Here is a 20,656-nt window from a genome sequence, read left to right on the forward strand (position 1 = left end):
CGTTTTTTCTCTCCACGCGGATTCTTTTTCAAAACTTCCTTTCTTCAAAAGATTTCACTTTGGAGATCGTTTGGAAAACTTTCTGGTTTTAAAAGATTTCGCGATAGAGATCGTTTTCCAAAAACGTTCCGTTTTTAATTTGGATTATATATTCATCGCACTCGACTGCTTGCCTCCTCAAGGTAAATATCACGGTGTTAGCTCTCTCGATGAGCACTTTTTTGCTCTCAGAGCAAATGTCGGAATAAAATATTATTTAAATAATAACAAACAAACATCACGGACTATGGCGCTAAACAACGACACCAGGATAAGGGATCCAATCAAATCTGAACGTGTGCGCAATCAGGGGTGACCAATATGAGTACTACAGTTATGCCGGTGAACGCACGAGAAAGTGGTTCTTGAGTGCAAATCATTTGATGTTTGTTTTAAACTGTTTATTGTCAGGCGACCAGCATGTTGGAGAAGAGTTTGGCGCAAGACGAGACATACACTGACGCTGTTTGTTTTGCTCGCTTTACTATGTCTCAGGAAATTAGATACTACTCGTAGCCCAGTTTCAATATTGTTGAGCTTTCTGTGTTCTCAAAGGATTCCTTGCAATTTTTTATGAACGTTCTCAGTAATACTAAGAGTACATAGCATGCTGTTGTTATCTTCCTTGTTAATCTATTCGATTATATGGAGGCAGTGTATCGGAATCTTCATTTTTCCTTTAGTTTCTTCGGAGTTGTTCTTTTGCGTAGAAGTTTATCTATAAATAGTTCAACCAGCAGAGCATCATGATTAAGAAACTACACGGAAAGTCGACCACATGAGTAATCACTGTTGCGTTGAGCTATGATTATTGTGAACTAATTTACATGTCTCCACGTGAATAACAACTGAGACATCCTGTTCCGAAACGAAAATGATAGATATGAAACACAGCTTACAACTTGCTGTGTTTTAGATTTATTACAATTCAGCTAACATACTAAGATACAACATGGACATTGTCTTATTGGCTTTTTATCACTTTTTCTACTTGCATCCTTTAGCTCCGTCTGTATTGATGACCAAGGGCTTCTACTGTGAAATAACCCTGAAAAACAGAAGTGGTCATTTTAGCCTTAGGCTCGTTTCCGTGCAGCCTGCTTTACAGAACGACAGTTTAATAGGGAAAATGAAGAATAAATTGAGAGGGATGAAAATTTTGTGACTGTAAGAAATTTCGTGATATTTTTTTTTTAAAAAGGGTGAAGTTGTGACCGTGTGGGTACCTAGGCGCAATCAGAATCGTTAACTACGACGAGGACTGGAAATTTTAGTTTTCGGCGCCAAAGAGTAGGAACCAAAAACAAGCGTGTTCAAAATATGAATCGATACGCGATGTCGGCAACCATCGTTCCATTCTCACTCTTCGAGCAAATATACTACGGATGCACTGATCCACATGTAACTGAGAAATTCTGAATTGTACCGTTTCACTACTTACTCAAGTTAGCTGTTCATCATGTTCCGTGGGTTGTTTTCTTTCATTTCTTTGTATTCCACGTCGTCTTCGGGGTGCTGGCTGTGCTGGCACGGCGGCTTGTTCAACTGGCTGATTCAGTGGCCTCTGATGCACAACCAAGTTGCTGTTTTTCCGGCAAATCAAATAACACAGCATAAGTCCAACAGCCAGTCCCAGAGCGAAGACTAAAACCAAGACAGCGATGTCAAAGGGCATCATGTCTGCGTCCGTAAAGAATGCTGCACACATGCGGAAAATAGTACATTCACCGCATCAATGTGTTTGTCAAGTTTGGGAACGAATTTTTAACCGGGAACCAACTTTTAACCAATCAGATCGCATGTTTAGCAGCTATGTTTAGATTGTTATTGACTTACGCACGACAAACTCTTGTGTGCATGACTGCCTTTCAGCTTCAGCCTTTTTGGCAAAGCCGGTGGATTTTTGACGGCCGTGCGTGGTCTTGTTGTTTGTGAATTTGTGTATATTGAAACAATCGCATAATATGTGTTTGTCTTATCACCGCTTCTGTCGGGGTCTGTTGAGGTCAGAATTAAAAATACCCTAATCAAAAGTTTTTTACAGGTGCAGGCGTTTAGACTGCAAGCAGTCCCTTTCTGGTCAGTCGAGATGATGCGCTCACAGCGCAGCGAGACTGGAGCGAGGACAAATAAATGAGAAGAGACTGGGGAGAGAAAAAAAATATTTGTTGATTTTAGCAAAAAGTATATCTGATTTAAGAGATTTACAACCTAAAGCACTTAGTCAAGTTTTAGTTGAAGAAATTGAGAAAACTTGAATTCTCTTTTCACGCGAATTCATACTTATCCACTTGTTGGATCACTAATTAGTTCTATGGTGGTGTTTTGCTTCCCTGCACTGCGCATGTGTTGACAAATGTTTGCGTTTTCGCTCTCCATGATCCACGCGGATTCTTTTTCAAAACTTTCTGTCTTTAAAAGATTTCAGTTTTGGAGATCGTTTGTAAAACTTTCCGGTTTAAAAGATTTCACGGTAGATCGTTTTCGAAAAACGTTCCGTTTTTGTGGCTACTGCCTTCTGGGAAGGTCAGTAGCTACTATGCTATGGTGTTGTGCTTAAGTCCGTAAATCTGAAGCTTTCGGAATTGCAGAATTTACCCGAAGTTGGGTCGAGTTCACCACGATTCGTACGGAAGATCCTTGTATTTAATTCAAAATGGTTGCCCTGTATTTCATGCGTGGTTTTTCAAGATGGCAATTTGTGGTTCTTGGAAGGAAAACACAGGTTTTCAATACTGTAAATCAAAAGAACAACTTCTAAGGAACACTCGGCTGCTTAAAAAGAGGAAATCAGTGATTTCATAGCGAAGATGTTCGAGATTTTGTGTCAAGACGAAACATGTGCGATCGTAAACAAAATCTGCAAATCATCACGTGAGCTGTAGACGTTCTCGGAAATTTTTGCGTGCGCCTGGGAATCCACTTTACAAAATACTTCAGGTTTGAATGTGAATTTCACCGTGCTTTTAATATGTTAAATTGATCGATTTGTCATATTTCAAATAGCTTTGACGAAATTTTCGAAAAACTTACTCAAGTCGAGAAGTTGTGCTTTAGTGACCCGCAGATCGCTTGGATTGGTCGCCTTTATTTGAGGCGAAAATTGAACGAATTTGCTTTTCAAGCGTGAACACAGGTCTGTCTGAATAAGTTTTTCAATTAAGAAACCTTATTGTCTGTTTATCTGTCTGTCTTGATTCACGGAATTTCTTCACCATGCGATCTTATGTAAACCATTGGAGAGCCAAACCATATCTATTACTGTCCCCTGTAAACAAACCGAAATCTTCCAGCGCATAATAATAATAATAATAATAATAATGATGATGATGATGATGATGATGATAATAATAATAATAATAATAATAATAATAACAATCATAATAATAATAATAATAATAATAATAATAATAATAATAACAATCATAATAATAATAATAATAATAATAATAATAATAATGATAATGATGATGATGATGATGATAATAATAATTTAATAATAATAATTTAATAATAATAATAATAATTTAATAATTTTTTTTTTCTTTTTATCAAGTAGACCGATTTTAAAATGCCGAATTTGATTTTTTTTTTAAAAAAAACTTCATGACATTTGTTCTTTTTTTCTTTTTCTTTACAAAAACATTGTTGCTTAAAAATGTTATCTTTTTTTTAATCGAAAAGAAATGTGAATAGGTTTTTAATAGCTCTTTTTTTATACTTTTAACTTGTAAATAGCAATTTGTGTGGAATATTTTAATAAAGAATTTTCATTATTATTAATTTTAATAATAATAATGATCATAATAATAATAATATTAATAATAATAATAATAATAATAATAACAACTTTATTTAAGTCTTAAATGTGGATAGCCGAGCACAAGTGGCCTACTAATTGGGGAGACTAACAACAAATATACCAAAATTCGCCCATGTGACAGCACGATCAAATTAAGGTGACTCGACCCAGTTATTTTTTGGTGGTACCACCCTACTTTGAAGCTCTCTGGTATCCCCACCTTTACTTTTATCGTAAGTGTAACACATAAAATGTATAACATATAGATCAATCTACAATATAGCAAAAAAATTTTGGCGATCGGAGTAAATGTCACGTGGTTATAGTGCCACGCCCCTCTGAGGTCTGAGTCGAAATTCTGCTGTTGCCGGCTTTTTTTCGTGAGAATCTCTCGGCTACACATAGTGCGCATTAGTGCCTTGCGCTGAACAGAGTTTCAACAAAATCGCAAAGACCCAATTCGAGAAATTTAGCGCTTTCCAAATTTAGGTCATAATTTATGTAAAGATGTTAAGCAAACTTTACACGATTATATCTAATAAACTATGAGATTTATTCCTTTATTTTGGGAATCCTTATAACAGGTGGGCCCTTGCAAGTCAGCAGAAAGCTTTAGGGTCTTGTAAATGCGCGCGATTTTGAGCAATGCAAACATATAGAAATTATAGTTTTAGCTATTTGTTGACGCTTGTCAACGTTTCAGAGTCCTCCTCGCAAAAAAAAAACATTTTCTTAAAAATTCGTAGTTTTTTTGCCTTCAATCTTTTTCAGGGCTACAATTAATTAACTAACTACCCGGATTCTGAATTTCATGGTCATTGAAAAACTGTGACATTATCTTCTATAACCCCAAACTTGAGTAAACATTGAAGATTTTTAGCGTTTTGGCTGAGATTGTGCTTTGGGAGTTTTCTATTGTTTCGAGTCTGTCATGATACAGCATTCTTGGTCAGCACGCGTGCAATGACCACGCTTGTCTGACTTCCAAATGCACTCATTGGACATTGAACGCGTGCTGACCAAGAATGCTGTATCATGACAGACTCGAAACAATAGAAAACTCCCAAAGCACAAACTCAGCCAAAACGATAAAAATCTTCAATGTTTACTCAAGTTTGGGCTTGTAGAAGATAATGTCACAGTTTTTCAATGACCATGGCATTTAGAATCCGGGTAGTTAGTCAATCAATTGTGGCCCTGAAAAAATTTGAAGGAAAAAAAACTACGAATTCTTAAGAAAATGCCTTTTTGTGAGAAGGACTCTGAAACGCTGACAAGCGTCAACAAATAGCTAAAACTATAATTTCTATATGTTTGCATTGCTCCAAATCGCGCGCATTTACAAGGCCCTAAAGCTTTTTGCTGATTTGCAAGGACCCATCTGTTATAAAGATCCCCAAAATAAAGGAATAAATCTCATAGTTTATTAGATATAATCGTGTAAAGTTTGCTTACCGTTTTTACATAAATTATGACCTAAATTTGGAAAGCGCTAAATTTCTCGAATTGGGTCTTTGCGATTTTGTTGAAACTCTGTTTAGCGCAAGGCACTAATGCGCGCTATGTGTAGCCGAGAGATTCTCACGAAAAAAAGCCGGCAACAGCAGAATTTCGACTCAGACCTCAAAGGGGCGTGGCACTATAACCACGTGACATTTACTCCGATCGCCAAAATTTTTTTGCTATTATGTAGATTGATCTATATGTTACCCATTCTGAGTGTTAAAACTTACGATAAAAGCAAAGGTGGGGATACCAGAGAGCTTCAAAGTAGGGTGGTACCGCCAACAAAAAACTGGGTCGAGTCACCTTAAGCTGCACCGTTTTGGCACTCTGGCACTGACTGGAGCTGTTCATTCACCCCTCTAAATTTTATACTACATTACTTTTTTACTGCAATATTCTACAAAAATAAAGCGGTAGCCACATGCAGTCATAGACTGCTCGACTGCTCGCCTCCGCAAGGTAAAGATCACGACGTTAGCTCTCTCGATGAGCACTTTTTTGCTCTCAGAGATAATGTCGGAATAAAATATTTTTGAAGGATAACAAAAAAAGCAACGACACCTAGATTAGGGATTCAATCAAAACTAAGCGTGCGCGCAACCAGGGCGACCAATATGAGTACTAGTCATGCCGGGTGACGCACGAGACGGAGGTTGTTGAGGGCAAATCATTTGATGTTTGTTTCAAACCACTTGAACTGTTTATTGCCAGGCGACCGGCATGTTGGAGGAGAGTTTGGCTCAAGACGAGACATACACTGACGCTGTTTGTTTTGCTCGCTTTACTATGTCTCAGGAAAATAGATACTACTCGTAGCCCAGTTTCAATATTGTTGAGCTTTCTGTGTTCTCAAAGGATTCCTTGCAATTTTTTTATGAACGTTCTCAGTCATACTAAGAGTGCGTAGCATGCTGCTATTTTTTTCCTTGTGAATCTACTCGATTATATGGAGGCAGCGTACCAGAATCTTCATCAGAATCTTCATTTTCCCTTTAGTTTCTTCGGAGTTGTTTATTTACCTAAGACGTTTATCTATAAATAGTTCAACCAGCAGAGCATCATGATTAAGAAACTAGACGGAAAGTCAACCAATTGAGCAATCACTGGTGCGTTCTGCTACAATTTATTGCATTATTTAACCAAGCCAACACAGTTGGATAACGATTGTTATTACATCGTGTTCAGAAACGAAAAAGATAAATATGAAACACAGCTTACAACTTGCTGCGTTTTAGATTTACTACAATTCAGCTAACGTGCTAAGATGCAACGCTGGCATTGTCTAATTGGCTTTTTATCACTTTTTTTACTTGCATCTTTTAGCTCCGTCTGTAATGATCACCAAGTTCTTCTACAGCACCTTATAGCCCTGAAAAACAATAGTGGTCATTCAGCCTTAGGCTACTCAGTGTACATGATGACTGGTAAACCTATTGTTTTCTGTAGAACTTGGGGAAAATAAGCAATAAATTTTATTTTCGTGATGTTTTCCACAAAAGGCGTAGTCAGGATCGTTTACTACAACGAGGACAACTGGAATTTGGAAATTTCAGTTTTCGCCAAAAAGTAGGAACCAAAAACAAGATTTGAATCTATACACGACGTCGGCAAATATCGTTCCATTCTACGCACACACAAAAAAAAATGAATTGGAAGAAGATTGCAAAAAGTCCACATGTAACTGAGAAATTCTGAATTGTACCGTTTCACTACTTACTCAAGCTAGCCGTTCGTCATTTTCCGTGGGTTGTTTTCTTCCAATTCTTTGTATTCCATTTCGTCTTCGGGGTACTGGCTGTGCGGGTACGGCGGGTTGTTCAACTGGCTGATTTGGCCTCTGGTGTACAACCAAGTTGCTGTTTTTCCGGAAAATCAAATAACACGGAATAAGTCCAACAGTCAGTCCCAGAGTGAAGGCAAAAACCAAGCCAGCGATGTCTTGAATGGGCGTCATGTCTTCGTCCGTAAAGAAGATGAGCAGAAGCAACGTCGTAGATGCGGCAAAAGTGTCTGCAGTCTGACAGAAATATCCTGATCTTACTTTGATATGCATTTGAAGGATGTGAATTCCACCAATCATTTTGAGGGAACTAAATTTGAACCAATCAGATTTAAGCTGCGGTTGCATGTTTACTTTAAAAAACAACAGCTTACTTACGGTATTTGTTATTGGTCACGGGTGAGATACGCGGCCGTATTGTTACACTACGTATTGATCACGCAGTTTTTGGGGTTGATATACAAAAATCCAGAATCAAGAGTGCAGGCAAAAGTCAGTCAACTCGTCCAAGAATGGACATCATTTCTATAGGGCTAGTTTTTCTTCTCGATAGGTCGCTTACATCTCAGTTAAGAATGTGGCAACGCAATAGACTAATCATTGTGATGATGAAGTTCTACCTACCGTCTCGGTTCCATCCACAGTCCCATTGTATTACGTCAGGCGTTGCTGGTTGAGGTGAACCCTAATCAAAAGTTTATTTTAGGCGCGCGTGTTGTTACAAACTGACCAATCAAGCATGTCATTTCAGCATTTCAACCTTCCACAAACGCATGAGAAACGATACAAAAAATATTTGTTGATTTTAACAAAAAGTATATCTGATTTAAGAGATTTACAACCTAAAGCACTTGGTCTAGTTTTAGTTGAAGCGTACAGAAAACTTGAATTCTCTTTTCACGCGAATTCATACTTATCCACTTGTTGGATCACTAATTAGCTCTATAGTGGTCCTTTGCTTCCCTGTCCGCACTGCGCATGTGTTGATAAACCTTTGCGTTTTTACTCTCTACGTGAATTCTTTTTCAAAACTTTCTTCTTCAAAAGATTTCACTTTTGGAGATCGTTTGCAAAACTTTCCGGTTTTAAAAGATGTCACTGTAGAGGTCGTTTTCGAAAAACGTTCCGTTTTTAATTTGGATTGTATATACATGGCACTCCACTGCTTGCCTCCACAAGGTAAAGATGACGGCGTTAGCTCTCTCGATGAGCACTTTTTTTGCTCTCAGAGCATATGTCGGAATAAAATATTATTTAAATAATAACAAACAAAGATCACAGACTATGGCGCTAAGCAACGACACCAGGATAAGGGATCCAATCAAATCTGAGCGTGCGTGCAACCAGGAGCGACTAATATGAGTGCTAGTTATGCTTGTGAACGCACGAGACAGGTTTTTGAGCGCAAATCATTTGATGTTTGTTTCAAACTGTTTATTGTCAGGCGACCAGCATGTTGGAGAAGAGTTTGGCTCAAGACGAGACATACACTGACGCTGTTTGTTTTGCTCGCTTTATTATGTCTAAGGAAATTACATACAACTCGCATCCCAGTTTCAATATTTTCGAGCTTTCTGTGTTTTCATAGAATTTCTTCAGTGCAATTTTTTTTATGAACGTTCTCTGTCATACCTAGAGTGCATAGCATGCTGTTGTTTTCTTCCTTGTGAATCTACTCGATCATATGGAGGCAGCGTATCGGAATCTCACTTTTCCTTTAGTTTCTTCGGAGTTGTTCTTTCGCTTAGAAGTTTATCTATAAGTAGTTCAACCAGCAGGGCATCATGATTAAGAAACTACAGGGTCAACTACACGGAAAATCAACCAATTGAATAATAATCATGTTCAGAAACGAAAAAGATAAATATGAAACACAGCTTACAACTTGCTGCGTTTGAGTTATTTTACAATTCAGCTAACGTGCTAAGATGCAACACGAACATTGTCTAATTGGCTTTTTATCACTTTTTCTACTTCCATCTTTTAGCTCCGTCTCAGTAATGATGACCAAGTTCTTCTACTGCATCTAATAGCCCTAGAAAAAATAATAGTGATCATTGAGCCTTTAGGCTACCGTACTTGATAACTGGCAACATCATGACTCCTTTGGAGCTTGGGGAAAATAAGCAATAAATTTTATTTTCGTGACGTTTTTCCAAAAGAGGTGAACTTATGACCGTGGAATTATTGAGGCGCAGTCAGAATAGTTAACTACAAGGAGGACAACTGGAAATTGGAAATTTCAGTTTTCGTCAAAAAAAAAATAGGAACCAAAAAGAAGATTTGAATATATACACGACGTTGGCAAATATCGTTCCATTTTACGCACAAAAATGAATTAGAAGCAGATTGCAAAGCGTCCACATGTAACTGAAAAAATTCTGAATTCGGCCGTTTCACTACTTACCCAAAGCAGGCATTCGTCATGTTCAGTAGGTTGTTTTCTTCCGATTCTCTGTTGACATTGTCGTCTTCGTGCTGGTGTAGCGGGTTGTTCAACTGGCTGATTTGGCCTCTGCTGCACAACCAAGTCGGTGCTTTTCCGGAAAATCAAATAACACAGCATAAGTCCAACAGTCAGTCCCAGAGCGAAGGCCAAAACCAAGACGACGATGTCTTGAATGGGCATCATCACCATTACCGTATTTACTCGAATAAGCGCCGCCCCCGAATAAGCGCCTCCCTCGATTAAGCGCCGCACATGGAGCGGAATGGTTAATAAGCGCCGCCCTCGAATAAGCGCCGCAGCTCCGGTGCGGCGCATATTTGAGTATTTCGATAAGATGATAAAAATACACTGTGATCGCTGCAATGTGGTTCAAGCCAGCAATGGGAATTTATTTTCATCAATAGTGATGTTTTTCAGTTCGAAGTGAGTATATCTTAATGCTCTCTCATTCAGTTCTCTTTTCAAAATGTTCGCGTTCTTCAGTTCTTGCGTGAAGGCTGTAAACTTCACCTGTACGACAAGCCCAACCTCCCTCTTTCTCTTCCCTGTAACTGTTGCAGTAAGGAGATTGTCAGCGTTTGCTTGTACAATCAAAATGTTTTGGCTTTGTGGTATGAACCTTTTAATAAGCGCCGCCCTCAAGTAAGCGCCGCCCTCGAATAAGCGCCGCACAGGAGAAACGAAAAATTAAATAAGCGCCGCGGCGCTTGTTTGAGTAAATACGGTATGTCTTAGTCCGTAACGCGCAAGAAAATGCTCCTCAGACTTGCTGTCCCGCTCTCCTTATACCCGTGATATGACGTCGGTTCGGATCTGAAGTTGACCAATTAGATTTTGGCTGCGGTTGCATGTTTACATTCTTCACATTCTCAAAATAGACATTTTCCTTATTCCAACAATTCTCGGTTTTTACGCAACGTCACCAAATTCTAGAATTCAAAACTGGGAGGCCTACAAAATTTTTATCATTATTCAAGGAAAGATTACCTAAAAATATGTCTGTTCACAATTTCTTAGCTCGATGTCGTGCTTCCTTTTGAAAATAGAACAGTTTCAATTTCCGAGTTTCCATCGTGCGTGACATAAGGAGGACGGCCGTGACAGAGCTTTTCCGTATCTTAAAAATGACTCCTCGGGTGATTTTCAGCATTCTAAACAATTTAAGTTTGAGGAGAAATATTAATCTAAACATTCGAAAATTCACAAGGGCAAACAAACCTCTTTTCTGGCAAAAGTGAACTCCAGATGTTTTTTCGTATTTCCGGCCGCCATGTTTGTGCCCCTCAGAGGGACACAAACATGGCGTCTCCATACTAAGCTCTATAAATTTATGTGAAACATTTTGTCAAATAACTCGAGTACAGAATGCCGCACAGTCCTGACACTTGGACAGATGCCTTATTTATTTATCCTCTACACCATGTCAATTTCTTGACTTCATTCATGGAGTGGTTTCGATTTTTTTTTCAATGGCGTGACAGTGAAAACCGAGAATAGTTTCAATAATCTGCTCATGTTGTCCTTCAGCAGCATGGTTAAAAATATATAAAAGTGTTCAGTTAAGGCCTAAACTGCTGTTTAAAAGTAAAAACTAAAATCCAAGCTTTCGCCGATCAACGGCATCAGCAGGGATGAGAAAATATTCCGGTCATGGATGAAGCGTGTTGTGCTACCAATGTATTGTTGATCGCAGCTGTTGCATGTGAACTGGTACGCTGATTTCTTAGGCGTCGTCCACACGTATCCGGAAATTTGTGAAAACGCAAATTTTTTTTTACGAATACGGCTTGCGTCCACACGTATCCAGCGTATTTTCCGGCCGTATCCGGAAATTTTTGAAAACGCTCTCCAGAGTGGAAATTTTTTTATCCGATACGAATACGTATACGTGTGGACGGTCGTATCCGGAAATTTTTGAATACGCTTTCGTCATTCTCTTGGATCCAGTCTTCATGGCGAGCATTATAAACAAACATGGCGTCCAGCAAGCCGGGTTGTAGCTTCTTTGTTAGTTGCTCTGATCTCTAGTTTGATATCATGCGTTCAGATAAATGCAGCTGTGATAAATTCACACAACCAATACATTAGAGATCGACAGGATGTTTTGAGATTGTTATTCTGGATGCGACCAGGAAGGACAAGCGCATAGTGGGACAATTTTATCAGTGGCACAACGATCGAAGAAGAATGGAGAGAGAATTTTAGAACTGAGAACTAGAGCAAATCAGAAAATTTCCGGATACAATCGGACACGTGTGGACGGCTGAAAACGATTCGAATACGCTGCGTGTGGACGCGAAAATTTTCGCATCCGCAAAAAAATATTTGCGGAAAAAAAAATTTCCGGATACGTGTGGACATGGCCTTAGTAAACACAATCCGGTGTTAGCGATAGGGCATTTGTCTCTGGTGCTTTTGCGCTCCGTTGAGGTGTGGGATAGGGCTTGTCTGAGCGTGTAGGACTTATGGGCAACGCGTACTGGGATGTTTTCCTTTCTAAAAATGTTAGTGATCCTGTGATTGAGTCGTTCAGAAATGTAAGGGATCTTAAGGTACGACCACTCCGTGCCGGCAGGCTGAGAGTTTCGAAGAAATGCAGTGAACCAGCTCACGTGGAACAGCTGCGATCAACAATACATTGGTAGCACAACACGCTTCATCCATGACCGCGTAAGAGAACATATCAATAACGATAACTCCTCCGTTAAAAAACACATCTCTTCGTGCCAGAACAACGACTATAAAGGCATTAATATCAAAATTATTATGAGCGAAAACGATCCCGCTAATCTACGCCTCTACGAAGCATTTTACATCAGAAAATACAAGCCCACACTCAATTCCCGAGAGGAATGTACTGAATTCGCGGAACTGCTATTTTAATATTTTATTTTAGAGACTACAATCCATCGTTAGAACCTTGTATAACACTCACAGTTTATTTCTATAGCTTTCACACATGCGTCACATTTTTACACATTTCACCCTTCACCTTACACTCTCTTTGCATATATATATAGCGCGCGGAATATTTTCTCATCCGTGATGATGCCGTTGATCGGCGAAAGCTTGGATTTTAGTTTTTACTTTTAAACAGCAGTTTAAGGCCTCAATTGAACAGTTTTATATATTTCCAACAATAGTTGTTTTCAATAGCGGCTTATGTTGAAAATTTTCAACTATTCACAGGAGCCATAATCAGGCTGATAATGACTCCCGCTATTCACTAATTATTAATTTGCGATAGTGTGCCCGCGTGACCTCTTTGTACACGACCATTGTCTGCTTTCACGGGTGAGATACCGTTTTGTTTGCACATGTACGAACTCAACGTTTCGTCAGCCGCAGACGGGTTTCGGCTGATATAAAAATATAAAGCATCAAGACTGCAAGCAAAAGTCAGTCAGTGAGTTCTAGAATGGACATAATTTCAGTCTATCATTTCTTTTTCTCGCAGGTCGCTTAGTTCTTAGTTAAGAATATGGAAATGCAACAGACTGATCATTCTGACAAAAAAAAATGATGTTTTAGCATCTTTTCGGTTCATTCCACGATCCCATCGTATTTCGATAATCTAGTCGAAACATCGACAAGTGATTCAATTGGAACCAATTTATGCATCCTCTTTCCGAATGAACTCATACATATCCACTTGTTGAATCACTTATTATAATTATACTATTCAAAAACTTAAAGTTCTTTTTTCCAATGATTTCACTCCAGAGATGTTTTCAAAACGTTCCGCTCGACTTCTCGCCTCTACAAGGTAAAGATCACGGAATATGACTCTTTTTCTAGCAACGACAACAAGATTAGGGATCCAATAAAATCTGAGCGTGCGCGCAACCAGGGGCGACCAATATAAGTACTACAGTTATGCCAGTGAACGCACGAGACAGAGGTTCTTGGGCGCAAATCATTTGATGTTTGTTTCAAACTGTTTATTGTCAGGCGACCAGCATGTTGGAGAAGAGTTTGGCTCAAGACGAGACATACACTGACGCTGTTTGTTTGTTGGCGGAAATCATGGGCAAGAAACAGCAATACGATAAAGCTATTGCGCTGTAAGTGAACTGCAATAGATTGCTTTTCTTTCTACGCAAAAAGAAGAACAATTGTAGCACTAAAATGAATACAAGTGCAATCTTTATTACATGCTGTCTTTCTCTGTTAAATGAAGGAGAAGAAATCGTGCTATTGCGGTGCAATTCATTTGGGTCAAACTGCCTGATTGTCTAAAATTATCACAGAAAACCCTATGACCTGCTATCTGAAGTTTTCAAATCAGTTTTTACAGCTTTGAAATATTACGGAATTGTTTGATAATGATTTTTTTCCACACAAACGCTGTATTTCCTGCTCTGCTTGCTCCATTTTCAAAACGGAGGTTATACAGTGAAAAGATCAACCCTGAGTAAAATGTCCATTGTGTTCTTTATATTCCTGAGATGAAATACTCACACAATCAGTGGCTAAATTGAAGCCGTCTTGAGTGGATCCGAAGACAGTTCACTGCTCGTATGAATCCCACTGGCCGATTTTATTTTGCAGTTTAAGGAAGCATATGAGATACGACCGCACGCCTCGGCTGCATCAGTTGCTAGGAGATTATTTAGCCTTGACAAGTGATTATCAAGAAGCGCTGGATCATTACACACAGGCGCTGAGGTAAGCGTTAGTAATTCACAGATTAAGGGGGTTAGTTTCTATAGAAACTGTGGTGTTACTTCGGTGGGGAGTAGAAACGAATGTTTGGTTTAATCAACAGAGTTGATCACTAAAAATAAGTTGGCCACCGTAAACAGAAGATTCGAGCGTTAGCCCTTTGCCAGTGTGATTCGCTTTGTCGAAGGGTTTATGTTTGAATCTTTTTACGTAAACGCTCTCTTTGTTTTTTTCCTTGTGTAGTATGAATCCTGGGGACAGCAAAGCGATGGAGGGCATACAGAATGTTGAAAGAGCGAATGGAGGAGAGGTGGAACATGACAGTGGAGAGGAGGCTGAGGAACCAAACGGGGAAGGAGTTAGTTTAGAAGAGGTATTGAAAAACAAATAGTTACGCTTCATGATTTCATCCACAGACTCAAAAGTTAGAAACATCTTGTACAGCTTAGCTAACAGCACTACAGCAATTGAAGGGACTATTGAGTATTCAATGTAGCTTTCATTTGAATGGCGACACGGACTTGTCACAAGGTTAGAACTACGTCAAGAAAACATGCTGTGAGTTGATCAGTAAACAGCTCCTTATGAAAGCACCATTCAACTGCTTTCATGTCAATGTTCACAAGCCAAAGCACTGCTCATGCAGTTGAACTCAAGATTTCGCCGACAGTTTCAAAGTTAGGAAAAAACACAGGAGCGTATTACAAGAAGTAATAAAGTCTGAAGGAGAAAACGGAGGGGGGGGGGGGGACCGACACAGCAGCAAAATGAGTGCGCATGCTCGTCACGCGTGAGCAATATTACTCGGCAAAATGGCGGCTTTTTTAAAATTCCCATTGCTTGTTCTCATTTCGCGTGGATAAGCCCAGATCAAAATAGCTAAGGTCGCCGCTTTCAGGAAAGGTTCCTTCGAACTTCCTCAATCACATATCTTATTCAACAAAAAAAAAATATTGTGGTAACAGGTGTGAAATTGGTGATTGAAGTGGAGCATTCGTAATCGATTCACGCTTGAATCACAAATCCCGGAGCATGCGCACTCATTTTGCCGCTGTGTCGGGGGACCGGCTGTGAAACGCGCATGCGCCGTCATCACGTGAAACCTTAACCATGGTGAAACGTAAGAAAACATCTGGGAAAAGTCCAACTTTTTTTTTTCTTTTGAGACCTCAAAGCTGGTAATTCTTTTCGGAATCTGCGGGTTTACTAAATCTTTCTAAAAAAGTTTTTTAGAAGTGAAGTATATGGAGACTGGTCAGAGCTGTGTCGTAGTTTTCTATTTGAATGCTCGAAGCATGGTTAGCGCTAACCATTGGTTAAGAGGTATTAAAACCTATAGGTTGTCATGCTTTGAGCGACTGGGCCCTGGGGCCCGTTTCTCGAAAGACCCGGTAACTTACCGGGCCCGATAAGTATATTTTTAAATGTTTTTTTCGCCGATTACACAGTGATTACAGACATGGTACTTGGCCAATGTTTTCACATAATTAAAAGCTTTTAAAATTTAGTATTCAAAGCTAACAAAAATTGATTTCTGTTAAGAAACATTTATCTCCAAAGACACTTATCGGGCCCGATAAGTTACCGGGACTTTCGAGAAACGGGCCCCTCACGCTCAAAGTTAAAACCTTATATTTAACCGACGTTTCTCATTTGTTAAGTTTGATCGGGTCTAACGCGAAAGCAGCCCACGTTTAGCATAACCAAGACTCTTTTTGTTGCACTTCCCCCACAAATGGCTCTTGCCTTGTTGTATCATATGCCCTGAATTCTCGGAAATATCGCCGTGGATGGAAGAAGCTGCTCGCTTGAAGGAAATATCTTCGATTTTCTACATTTTTTTCTAATCTTTCTAAGGACGACATCGAAGACGAAGAAGCTTGGGAACCACAAGACATTCGTCAAGCGGTACAAGATATTCGTGGAGCGGTAAAAAGTTTCGCTCTTCATAGTTTGTTTTGTTTTATATATTACTCCTTTCGAAGAAAAAAATTTTAATTCTGGCTTTCTATATTTTGCAGCTATTTTGATCGTCCAAGAATTATTTCCGAAGGCAAGGGAGACGTAAAGCGGACAAAGAACGAAGTAAGACCGACACAAACTTTCCGTGGCATTGAAATGAAGTGCTCAACTATTTCAGGGGATCCAAAGTTTGTGGAATCAGACTTGAATGAATTCTGTTTTTCGTTTTTGTTTTTGTTTTTTTCGTTGTTGTTGCTTTTTCAAAAACAACTGGTTTTTTTAGTGATATCGCGTCGAGTTTTCGCTCGACTTGTACATATTAGAAGCGAAAATATCTGTATTAATAACTAGTGTAGTATATGCTTTGAAATAAATGTTTCTTTGTAATTTTATTCTGAGTTTTCACGACTGGTTTTTCCGGTCTTTTTATTCGGAAGCCGGTTTATTCACTGCGTTTGTGCCAATTGCCGTTCAAAAATCAGTTGTCATATTTTAGGGGTAAAATTGCCAACTGACGCTCTTCACAGCAGCAATACTACGAGGCATGAAACTTATATATGATAATTCAAACAACAATTTAAAACGCAACATAAAGCGGGCAACTTTTAAAACGCAACATTTGTTGCGGTAACATATTGCAAGTTTTTGAAGACAGATTTAAAAAAAAAACTTTCAATTTAGTCCGCTACAAATTGCTTCGTTTAAAGTTGTTCAGGCGCTGTTTTACGATGGAACATCACCTTAAAGTTCAATTTTTTCTTGCTCGGATTTCTTCTCCTCGCAAGCTGTACCCACGGGTCGTCCACCCGAATCACCCACGCGCGCAAGTAAATGCATGTCACAATGTTTTCCTAAATCACCATTGTTTGATAGAAGACTTGAAAGACAAAACCTGTGCTTTAAAGTCGTTACAAAAGCTGATTTTTATTCTGCATTCATATTTATTAATTAGGCGTAGACGTATGCAATTAGAAACTGAACCGGTTTACACTTCAACGTGTAGAAGAAATTTAATAACCTTTGTTTCATCTTAGCAGGTGATTGTTGCGTCTGTTTTAAAATTCAAATTCGTATTCCCTATTTGGTTGTCTTGGTTTCGTCAAACAACCTGTATTAATATTTAATGAAGGAGCTCCCGATCGTCTTCAAACAAAAAGCTTCTCGTAGCTTCGTCCAAAAAAAATCGACTACAACTCCAGCATTCATCGCTTAATCGACAGGAAAACCATTCAAGCGTAAGCAGAAACCCAGCTCAGGTCTAAAAAGCGCACTAAGGTATGCAGAAAGCCATTTCAGTGCTAAAAACGCCATTGAACTTCTTCTGATACAAATATTACTTGTTGATTTTTAAAATAGAATAATATTCGCAAGTAACATGGGGAAAGACATAGTTCTCGGAGAAGACTGGCTCATCACTCTCTCTGTTATATACGGCTTGGGTGCAGTCCTGTCGGTCTGGGCCACTATCCTTTCGCCAATAATCCTTGACTACTGGGACACACCAGCCGGCCAGAAGAAGAAAACAGATCGCGACTGGTCGACAATTTTCCTCGTACTTCTGCTGCTTCAGCCGGTCACGTTTGCGGGATCTGCCGTTGGAATGTGGTGGATCACAGCCTTCGCTGTTGTTCCTCCAGCGCACTTTGTTTTAACATTTATTTCCTTCCTTGCCATCGATTTCTTTCGTCCCGATGATGATGTTTTCAGCAAATACAAATACTCCGTGCTTAGTTGAACGCCGAAACTTGACAGCCGTTGTTTTCGTGACGCATAATTATAATTCAGCATCAAGCATCATAATTATGTCTTGACCGGGCCTCTTTAGAGAGTTCTTTCATAGCAGATACGATTTATAATTTGACGAAAGTTTCAGCAATCTTTCATCTGCCGTGCATGGTTTAGTAAAACTTCAAAGACAAACTTTTGTAATTGTAAGAACGTCCTTTAACTGGAAAAACAATGGCTTATACGCCATTTATCGCAATCTCGATTGTATAAATTCTGTTGTAACTCTGTATGTTAGTAGCCTTAGTTAAGTAGAGGCCGGGATATTAGTATTTTGTCGATGCTTGATAAGGATGATCTGTTGCAGCTAAGTAGCTTTTGTAATTTTTCATAAAACAAAACGATTTTTAAGAGGAAGCGATCTTAATTAATTATTTATCTGGCCGACACATTCGACGTAGTGTGTTGATAACTACATACTCAGTGTCAACGGGAAGCCAATTTGGGAAAGTGAAGAGTAAAGACCTGTTGAGGAAGTGGCAACGTTGCACCTCACTCGCCCATTCTCGACCTCCGCTTTCCGACTTGCGCATTCACGCATTCAAAGGCTCTGCCGAGGATGCTTACTCGGGGCTTGGGGCTCGGGACTCGACCGCTTCTCGAGTAGGTTCATTCGCGTGAGCCAATTTACACGTTACAATTTGTCCACCGATTTTTTTTCTGTTGGTGTAGCATGGGGTGAAAATCAGCTTGATTAAAAAAATCTGTAGCACTGACACAGATTTTTGTAAATTGGGTAGATCAAACTTGACACCAAACGCCGTACCATTTGGTAGACTGTCTCCAATGTTCGCGTCGGGTATTTGGATGGAATTGTCGACGACAAAGCAGTTTTCCTTTTCAAAAGGTCACAGAAAATTTGAGAAATTGTAGGGAACGAAGCCTCAATCACTCCCTGCCGAAGATCACAGCTGACTTTATTTATTGCCCTATAAACATCACAATGGTCTCTACGAAAATAAAAGGAATTAGTTTCCCCCTTTCTAGCTTTTCATCTCGACTTTATTTTTCACCATGGCTTTTGTAATCGGTAAGCTTATTCACACACAACGGACTGAGATGTTTTGTTAGCGATCGATAACTTTTTGTTGTCGACAACTAAAAAGTTATCGATGACAATTTTCCTCGTCTGTGCAGGCCCTTAGTAATTTGGATCGTGAGTGCAGCAAACAAACATGAACAACATTTCAATGCTAAATCTCTCAGATCTGTTCTGTTCTTCCCAAAACCGGAGTAATCGGTCTTTAAGGATAGTGGATCTTCAAACATATATCACGATTTCAACATTCCGTAAGGAGATTTTTGTGCAGTTCAAAGAGAAAATAATCTGTTCAAAATACTAATGCGATTTGGTGTGACCATAAGTTACTTTTAAGGCTAATTAACACGTACCGATTGTTTGGGCAGATTTGGCCCAATTTTACAACGGAAGAAAATTGGCCCCATTTATACCAATCTCTGGCAATACTACAGTTGTTTAACCGGGCCGATTTTAACTCCGCGCTACTCTGCAGGACAAGAAATCGACCGATAAATGGGTATACGGGCAAATTAGCCTTAACTTGCTTCCCTGATCGACTTTGCCGGTGGCGCTTGGCTCCGGTTGCATTTCCGTGATGAAAGATGAAATTTGCTGCCAAAGTGGTTTCCTTTGAAGTGTCCTGACTATACCCGAGCATAGATTAAATGCGTGATAGTCCTTCTGTTTCCGTGGACCACACACGGTAAGTGAAACCAGATACCACGTGATATCTACGTCACGTGAATGCGAACGTGAAATGTCTAAAAGGTTTCGAAAAAAGTGAACGTCATTACTTTAAAGTTTGGCGGCTTTCGATAACATTACCTTCCTCTTAATGAAAATTGGTTAGCCTTCAGATCATCACAGTGGTGGAATAGAGTGGATCGCCCACTACTACAACAGATAAGGTTATTGGACATTCAATTTTCTCTTGATTTTGATGGGGGCTGTTAGCTTTTACGGTCAATAACTTGAAGCTATTTTTGTTCTACACCACATTCCGTTTGACCTCAGATTAATAGTTCTTTGATTAAGCGCGGGGTTGGCCGACGTCAGTATAATTCCTTCATCTTTCCGTCCTTTTCGGCTATAGCGCACGAATTGCGCCGCCAACAAGATAACGGTTTACTAAGACGATTATGAAACTCTTACCTTGTCATGCAATCGGATTTTCTTTGTTCTCTTCAAGAGACAAATAACCCTAACTACTTCAATTCTAAGAGTGTCTAGGCTTGAAGAGAAACAAAACGGGCTTAATTTTCAATTAACATAACAACATAAAACTGTTCAATAGTTTTCATAATCGGCTTCACGCCAATAGCCTCGACGCAGTTTTGAAGCTTACAGCCGATATCAGCTAAAATCAACCCACTCGTATCTGCGTCAAAGATTTTCACCAGAAGTGAACTGACTTGGTTTCGTCATAAACAAAATATATATGTATTTTAGATTTGGCATGCCATTAAAAGCCTCAATCAGACACATGCAATATTTATTAAAAGCTATAGCGCCCAGAATTCTCAGTTCAGACACGTACCCTTTTACGTTTGTGCCTTATTTGGCTTGCGATTTTTAAAACGATATTTACCAAATATTATTTAATACTAAAGCATAACCGTTCTACAAAAAGCAAATGTCTCCTTTGGC

General features: G+C 39.2%; 2 protein-coding genes across 2 annotated transcripts in view; one reads left to right on the top strand and one right to left on the bottom strand.

Annotated features, from left to right (window-relative positions):
* Window positions 1–16,595, top strand: part of LOC146452596 (anaphase-promoting complex subunit 7-like) — a 46,842-nt gene extending 30,247 nt beyond the window's left edge. Inside the window, exons 17-21 of the mRNA XM_085097424.1 lie at window positions 13,528–13,640; window positions 14,128–14,244; window positions 14,485–14,614; window positions 16,099–16,170; window positions 16,263–16,595. Coding sequence (XP_084953550.1) covers window positions 13,528–13,640; window positions 14,128–14,244; window positions 14,485–14,614; window positions 16,099–16,170; window positions 16,263–16,271 — 441 coding nt within the window. The 3' untranslated portion in view covers window positions 16,272–16,595. The remainder of the gene's footprint in view (window positions 1–13,527; window positions 13,641–14,127; window positions 14,245–14,484; window positions 14,615–16,098; window positions 16,171–16,262) is intronic.
* LOC146452598 (uncharacterized) lies at window positions 8,972–10,273 on the bottom strand. The gene is made up of 2 exons (XM_085097678.1): window positions 9,535–10,273; window positions 8,972–9,162 (listed from the first exon to the last, which is right to left on the bottom strand). Exons 1-2 carry the CDS (start codon window positions 9,889–9,891, stop codon window positions 9,154–9,156), a joined length of 366 nt encoding a protein of 121 aa, XP_084953804.1. The 5' UTR covers window positions 9,892–10,273; the 3' UTR covers window positions 8,972–9,153.
* Window positions 16,596–20,656: the final 4,061 nt, after the last annotated feature.

Source organism: Pavona decussata, unplaced genomic scaffold (assembly GCF_977016875.1).
Source record: "Pavona decussata unplaced genomic scaffold, jaPavDecu1.1 SCAFFOLD_366, whole genome shotgun sequence".
In the NCBI taxonomy this organism is placed as follows: Eukaryota; Metazoa; Cnidaria; class Anthozoa; order Scleractinia; family Agariciidae; genus Pavona; species Pavona decussata.

Bases quoted from the DNA above. Each gene is read 5' to 3' on its own strand.
- LOC146452598 (XM_085097678.1), bottom strand. From the start codon at position 9,891: ATGCGCCGCACCGGAGCTGCGGCGCTTATTCGAGGGCGGCGCTTATTA.